Here is an 8033-nt window from a genome sequence, read left to right as displayed (position 1 = left end):
ATGAGCTGCTTGCCTGCTGGACCTGTAGGAATAAGCTGGCGCAGCAGTCCACGGCGTTGAGTCAACGTTGCATCTGCGAAGCTGAAGCTGAAGCTGAGGCAGCAGCACTGACTGGGTCCTACATGTCGAGAGACAGATGAGATGACATAGAGGAAGGGAAGCAGCTAACGTTACCTGGAGCAGATTTTTCTATTGTTTTTTTTCCTCTTTCAACCAGTTTGTTTTATGATCAGATGCTCTCAGTGAGCTACCCTCACATTAGATGTCGATCTAACTTGCTGCAAGCTAGCGTTTTTTTTTTTTTTTTTTTTTTTTTGTAGCTCGCTGCCGCTACCCTTCAGACATTGAAGCGGCCACATAAACATGCGGATCATCGAGGCGGAGACCCCCGGGACATCTCTAACGTCAAACGCTTTCTGCAGGACACGAGTTTCGACTGGCCGCTGACTTTGGACTCTGCAGATTATCTGTGTAAATACATTTTATTTTTCCTCTCTCTCCTCATCATCCTCCACATTTGATTCTGAACATGTGCAAACTCCCCCCCCCCCCTCCAGCCTGTTAGCCACGGTTAGCTCGCCTGCTAACTGCTAACTGCTACAAACAAACCGGTTTAACGCCGACACAGCTTTGCCACCAATGTGGAGACCAACACGGACAGTGGCACATTCAAACATGAGCTGTTGTGTATTGGGTGTCATCACCTCGCTAACTACCTTTATTTGAATCTGGTTGCTAAGTGAGCCTAAGTGCTAATGCTACATCAGTCTTTTTAAATGATGGGGGGTGCTAACGGTGTTAGCGTCATTGTTAGCAGGGGGGATTCATCGGCGCAGACAGTTTGCTCATGCTTGAAGACGGAGGATGACATTTAATGTTTAGCAGCGTCGTCTCTTTGCTCGTTACAAACTACACGCTTGACCCAGTTTTTCCTCGCTAACAAGTTGCCAACTAACAAAGCTGGTTAGTTTTTTAGCGTTACCTGTAGCTATCTACTCTTATTTTTGTAGCTTAACTAGCTGTTTTTTTTATTTATGAATGGCTTCATGTAAAACGTAACCAAGTGTGTTTATTTATTTATATATATATATATATGACAAAGTGTGCACTCTTAGGACTTAATTGCACAACAGTTTGGCACATTAGTACTGTGCTAGTTTAATTACTCGTCCACCTCCAGCATTATTTGTTGTGCTACCTGCCAAAGCTTGGCCGGTGTTTAGTTTAGTCAGACAGGTGAGCTAACGTTGTTTGCCGGGAACTATGAGCACCAAGCAAAGCCCTCGTTGCCTGTGTCGATATTTCTCGACGTTGAGGATTTTTTAAAAATAGCGCAATGCGTATTTTGCTAATGGACTTCCCAACTTTTTAATGAGTCAGCTAGTCTTAGTGTAAGCAAACTGCTTAAACCGCATGGATGTACCACATGGTCGCCCCGAGGAATAAATGGGCAAAGTGAATGCCGCCTATAATGTGATCAGATGGATGGAGGGGGCAGCAGCAGCAGCAGCAGCAGCAGCAGCATGCTGCACAAAAGAGGCCTTCTGTCTGATGTTCTGCCCCTGACACTGTGCTCAGCATTTATATAGCCCATCCCATGTACTGCCCCTCTTTAAACATCAATATAAAGCTCACTGTCCATGTCTCCTGCGCTTTATCTCCAGTAAAGGTTGAGCTCTACGTTGCCACATATGTTGGACTTTGATAGCGTGCTTGTGTTTGTTATCTCACTAAGTGCAGCCAAATGTATACTCGTGGGAGTTGCCACTGTAGAGATCGGCGCGAGCCGTTCTGCTCACCGATTTGTTGTTTTGTTCTTTCATGTACAGAGAGGGGGGAACAGAGCGACGGATCTCAAGGACCAGATTGCACCGCTGAACTTTTTGCCACTCAGACAGATCGCCGGGGACCATGCTGACCATCTTAGCTGCTGGGTCTGTGTTCTTTCCAGGCCTTTTCTTGTTGTCCAAACAATGCTTGAAGTCAATCCCAGCGCTGAGATGGAGCGAAGGAGATGCAGTCATCGTATCTGCAAGGTGAGACCTTTCTGTAAGATCTTAACTTATGGATGCAGAGCCGCTTTCACTGCAGTGTGACACTGCAGCTGAATTGTTTCTGTGTAAAAGCGCTACTTTCCTTCTTAACCGCGGGTTAACTAGACTGAAAGCTGTTCGCCACACTGCCTAATGAGAAGTCCACTTGTCTGCTCCTAGGTTGGTGTCATCAGTTCAGGCAGTCATGGCTTCTTCAGCTGGCTACATCATTGCTTCTTCCTGCGAGGACATCATCGAGGACCAGTAAGTCAAAGAAACGCTCGTCAGAATCTTTTCCCATCGCGTTCGATCAGCCCCATCCTTCTCTGCTGTCTGGATTTGTGATTGCCAAGTTTTTAAGATGCATCATGCAAAGGCTCTTCCAGATTTGGACTTCAGATTTCGTCATATGTCAGCTATAAATGTAAACCAAACCTTTTTAACTTGGATGTTCACGCCTCGATACATAGCTGCATAGTTTAAGGTGCTGTTTAAGGGTGTGTAAGCAGTTTTTAGTTCAGCTATCCCTGAAGTTTCTTTCCTCCTTAAAACCGCCCCAAGCGTTTAATCCCTTTCTTAGATGGTTGTAAATTCAGATGAGAGCTGGAGCTGTTCTTTTTTTGAGGGTGGTAACTGCACTGATTTCATTAGATATGTCATGTAACAGCCCAATATGTTTGCATTGTGTTTGAATTATTTGCTCATGTGTGTCGTGGTTGATATCTGTTCTCTCCTTTGTTTGTTTTTAAAGCCAGCTTTTCTTCCTCCTCTCTCCACAGGCATTGGCTCACCTGCACTTACATCATGTTTGCCGTTCCCTACTTCGTGTATGACATCTACGCGATGTTCATGTGCTACTGGTACAAGCTCCGGGTCAAAGGGCACGAGGAGGCCTCGGCAGCACCCCAGCACATGAGCTCAGCGCTGATCAGCTACTTGCGTCGCGAGTTCCTCATGGTGCTGCACCATGTTGTCATGGTCACCGTCTGCTTCCCCGTCTCTGTGGTAACTGTCACACATTGCTCTTTCTGCTGGGCTGAGATTTGAGTGAGACAAGGGGAAAGTATGGCATCGAATGATCTATACATAACAGCCCGCTCTTTGGTTGTTTTTCTTCTTTAATCGACAAGTTGTTGCAGCTCTAAATAGTTTTAGGTATATATCTGCTGTAGCAGTGCAACATATGTGTGTGTGTGTGTGTGCATGTAAACACATGGATTAGAAGTGTCATAATCTCATTTATTACTTAAACTAATTAAACCAATCCAGTTAAAACCAGGCAGGTTTGAACATCCTCTTGTTGAGAGAAGTTGCTACTCGATCGCATTGGTATCTTAAAACAAGCTAAATGGTGCAAAGGTCACCGTTAAAACGTTTCTGTGACCCCGGGAACGTTGGAATTAAGTCTTCAAAACGTTTTGTTCTCTCCAGCTTGATATTTATTCACAGAGCTGTGTCTGTTTCAAATCTACATCTCAGGAACAATGCTGAAATTGCATTCTCAACAAATAATCAACCTCTGTGTTTTTTTCACTCTCTCTAGTTCTGGCGACAAGGAAAGGGAGATTATTTCCAGGGTGTAATGTTCATGGCCGAGCTCAGCACTCCGTCTGTCTGCTTAGGAAAAATACTCATCCAGGTAAGCGTCTCGATGTAGCTTTGGAGAAGATTTGCATGCGTTTGTTACACGTGCATGTGTCACACTAAAGTTCTTCTGCACTTCTCCCCCCCTTTTCATTCAACGGAGATTATATTCCCAGCATGCATGCATGCATGCATGCTCATGGTCTCCTGTTGACAGTCTGTTACACCAACAGCACTGTCAGAAACATCATTACGTCACTGATCGGTAAAACAGTTTGCTTGGATACACACTGTAGGAGCTGCACCTCCCCTCCTCCCTGTATTTGTTTGGATGTGTGTACAGTGTTGAAGGTTGCCCCCCCCTCCCCTGGCCCCACCCATGTTGCTTTCTGCTCGTCCCCCATCTGGGGCTCCCACAGCTGTTAGCCTCTGAATATAGCCCCTAGCATTTAGACTGGATATTCGGCAGATACAATATCAGCTTGTCCTTCTACCCTCCATCACTCAACACCCTGCCCCTCCCCTCCACGACAACAGTGCTTGTGATAAACAGCAGCGGGGGCTAAAAAAGCTGTGGCCTCGTCGAGCCGCCCTCTTTATATCTGTAGAATAAAGAAACAATGGCGTGTTTATTGATGGGCTGCCATGTAACTCTCTGATACGAGACGAGTGAATAGGTAAACCTGTTTTTTACCAGTAATATTTGTTTTTTTTAGAGGAATATGTGTGAGCTTGTCCTCGGCATTATCTCGCCGAAGCAGGTCAACTGTTGAGGATAAAAAGTTAAGTCTGTAAACAAATGAGAATGTAAAACACAAAAAAAGCTGCACCTCACCGCCTCCTGTAGAAACCAACCAGCTGCATGGCATCCTCTGCTCTCCCATCACCACTTGATGAGTCCATGCGGATGTTCTTAAATATAACAATGTTAATATTACCGATATAACAATGGCAAATAATATTAACACCGTCAGCTTTCACCAAACTGTACTGCTTGCTTTTCTTTCCCCCCCCCCCCCCCTCTCTCTTTCTATCGACCTCTCCTTTATTTATTTTTTTCTTCCCACTCTCAGTACAAACAGCAACACACTCTCCTGCACAAAGTGAATGGGGCTCTTATGCTGATCACTTTTTTCATCTGTCGAGTCCTCCTCTTCCCTTACCTCTACTACGTCTATGGAAGGTATGTCTATCTTTCTGTCTTCTGGTTTCTCATGTGCTGCTGTCACGCTGAGCTCGGATCTCTTAACTCGCACAGCCACATGATCCTAACTCGGATTCAGAACGCCGTGCGTTTACAAAATCCTTTGTGTCTCTGTTTGGATCCAGGTACGCGTCCATTCCCTTCCACATGGTTCCCCTGAGGGTGCCCTGGCACTGTAACCTCGGCGCCGCTCTGCTCATGGCCCCGCAGCTCTATTGGTTCTCCCTAATTTGCAGGGGCGCCCTGCGACTATTCACGGGCACCTCGCGCTCTCAGAGACCACGTCCGAGCACATCGGCAGCAGCAGCAGCAGCAGCAAAGGACCGTCAGACGGATGGCAACACACTGCCCCAGCCTTCCAACGGCTACAGCGCTCGCTCCACAGAGCCCGAGCTGGCCACTCACTGAGACGAGTGGCTCGGGGTGGGTGGGTGGGGAGGGAAAAGGAAGGCGAATGTACCAATGAGTATGTAAATGACAGGAGAGCTTATGAGGGGAAAGCGAGACTCGAAACAAGTAGCAATATGAAGAAAAAGCTACAGACGATGGCCTCGGATAGCGCTGAAGTGTTTTTGTCCAGCAGTCAAACCTCCATTAACAGCTTAATGTTTGGTTGCTGGCCTTCGTCTACTTCAGCTTCTGGGTTTGTAGGGAACGAAGAGTGTTAGTGCACTCAGTATTTAAAGATGTCATCAGGCACTGTGACAGATAGGAACATGCACTGACCCGAGAGGAATTTGCCTGGATGTATAGTGAGCATAGGTGGCTATTTCCCTCATGTAGAACAAATTCAGTCCTCTCTGCCTCACGGTATAGGAAGAGCGGGAAAATAGGAATGTATTATATTGTATGTTAGTACATTTGCTGTAGATGGAAGGCCTGAATCAGTTTAGTAATGAAGAAGACCTTCACAAAAAGAAAAAAATCCCGGCTAAGCAGTATTTTGACTTGTTAGTGTTTATTATCTGTATCCTCTATGTAGTCACTGTCACTCTAACAAAATGTAACCAACCTGCAGACTGACTCACCTTTTTAGAAGGGAGATACTCTCATAAGACTGTATTCTGCTGCCTTATCCCCCCCACCCCCCCTACCCACACTTCTTTGCAGTTTCTTTATATTTTTAATTCATTTTTATCCTCAGAGGAGAAGGAACAGGCTCCCTCAGACTGAAAAATGTGACGGGTGTACATAGCCAATGTAAAATTGTCCTTTATTCCCATGTCAGTATTAGGTCAACATTGTTTTTTTTTTTTCTTCCTTTTTTGTCTCATTTCTGTATCATTTTTAAACAATGGCATTTTCAGCATTCAAACAACAACATTTCACGGTTTCACAGCTTAGTGTAACGCAAACAACCCCCACATCCCCCCAAACGTTATGGCAGCGCTTCTTGTTTCAGTGTAGATATGACCTCATTCCATTTCCTGATATCACAGTGTTTTTAAATATTTTGCATTCAAGGGAGTGATGCACAGTAGCAGACACTTTTAATGAACTTACATGTTTTTTTGTTTTTTTGTTTTTTTTTTAATTTCAGTGCTGATGTGACTCTCAAAATATCCATTTGATTGGCTGGAATAAGTGATGGATGAGATTTCAGTATTCCTAGCTTTGTTCGAGGACTTCTGATGTTGCAGTTTGAAGGGAAACAAAAGTGACAAATAATCTTGTTAGGGGAGCATTCCCTTGTGATTGACATGCAGCACATTTGTCCATGGCAACTTGTTTTGATTTATATTTTTTTAACCATTCTCAAGACTATAATTTGTCTAAACCTTTTTTAAAATTGTATGATTTACTTTGATACATTGAGCCACCGGTTCCTTGAACCCTCTACGAACAAAAAAAACATCTAGTTTTTATTATTTTATCTCTGTTTCAAGCAGCTTCACTGTCCTGGAAACAGGTCTAAAAAATAAAAATAAAACAAAGCTCAGAAACCATAAAGACAGGGCAGCGTGTGCCAAAACATCTGGACAACTGTGGGCATGTTGAACACAGAATATCCATTCCCCTGTTCCATAACTTCATAAGGTACTGCTTCTTGACAATACTAAACATTTCAACTGATGTACTGTATATTCCACAAAATGCTCGTTATTTATTTGTAAGTATTTATTTATTTATTTATTTGGTTTGTGGTTTTGAATGCATATTTATGCATACATATTATACTATATGCTTCTGAGCCTTATGTGAAGGCTGTATTGTTACTCAAACTTAGCTAAAATATACTTCTCTGTCCTGAGCCTGCCTTGAGTCTTTATTCTTTTTTTTAAGTGTTGATTGACAATAAAAAATAGTATTTATTTTAAAATCATAAACCTAGTTTAAGATATCGCTGCTCCATCATGGGGTGAAAGTGAACCACAAGAGGGCACCAGAATCCATTAATTTATAGAATGATTTTAATATTTTACCAACTAGATGAGCCTAGATGATCCTCTTACTTAAAGTATGAGAAGGCTTTTAATGGGCTGTTTAATGTATTACACACACTGTGAATGAAGAAATGAGGATGAGCAGTGACAAAACTCCATCCCAGCACCATCCCTGCACACTGGGTTGGTACAAAATTATATATACTGAGACAATATAATGTCTAATAAATCTCTTTGTGATGCAGTGGGTAGCTCTATCACCTCACAACAAAGTTACTGGTTTGAACTTTAGCTGGGCCCTTCTGTGTGGAGTTTGCATAGTTGTATTGGATTACATTGGATTATAGCGGTGTACATAATGAGGTGGGCAGCTGCTGCATTAATGTGTATGATGCGTTTTATTGCTGTGGGTGCTTATGTCTGAGCTATTTTTAACTATTTACACACTGTTTGGTAGTTTAATCATATTCTGTATGATCATGATATGTCTGTAGTACCACTGTCCCTGCAAGAACCATGTATCTCTAAAGAGTCAAAGCTTTGTGACAACGCAGTTTTCAGCTAATCTAAGATGGTTTTTGAGCAGTTTCTTATCTTAAGAAGTAGAAATGTTTCTCCACTTATAAAGGGACACCTAATCCTTCAGTTTATCCTGAACATTCAGATACATGGTGTTCATGAGATTGAAATTGTAATCTCAAAAGTAAGTACTAAAAGCTGCTAAAGGTGTCAGACAAATATAGTGGAACTATTAAGTTGAAGAAGTAAAGTACCTCAAATCTTACATTTACGTCGCCACATTTTAACACTGCTACCAGGTCATTGTGG

General features: G+C 43.1%; 1 protein-coding gene across 2 annotated transcripts; it reads left to right on the top strand.

Annotated features, from left to right (window-relative positions):
• tlcd3bb (TLC domain containing 3Bb) lies at positions 1 to 7072 on the top strand. Of its 2 annotated transcripts, none has more exons than XM_010740829.3 (7): positions 1 to 471; positions 1830 to 2036; positions 2214 to 2297; positions 2813 to 3038; positions 3577 to 3672; positions 4691 to 4800; positions 4947 to 7072. In XM_010740829.3, the coding sequence occupies exons 2-7, from the start codon at positions 1912 to 1914 to the stop codon at positions 5227 to 5229; spliced, it is 924 nt and encodes a 307-aa protein (XP_010739131.2). In that variant the 5' UTR covers positions 1 to 471; positions 1830 to 1911; the 3' UTR covers positions 5230 to 7072. The 2 variants fall into 2 exon arrangements, with proteins under 2 accessions (XP_010739131.2, XP_019128642.1); XM_019273097.2 differs by lacking the exon at positions 1 to 471 and adding an exon at positions 748 to 963.
• The last annotated feature ends 961 nt before the right edge of the window (positions 7073 to 8033 follow it).

The sequence above is a fragment of the Larimichthys crocea genome, chromosome XVI (genome assembly GCF_000972845.2).
Source record: "Larimichthys crocea isolate SSNF chromosome XVI, L_crocea_2.0, whole genome shotgun sequence".
NCBI classification, from domain to species: domain Eukaryota; kingdom Metazoa; phylum Chordata; class Actinopteri; family Sciaenidae; genus Larimichthys; species Larimichthys crocea.
This window is presented reverse-complemented; position numbering and strand designations above follow the sequence as displayed.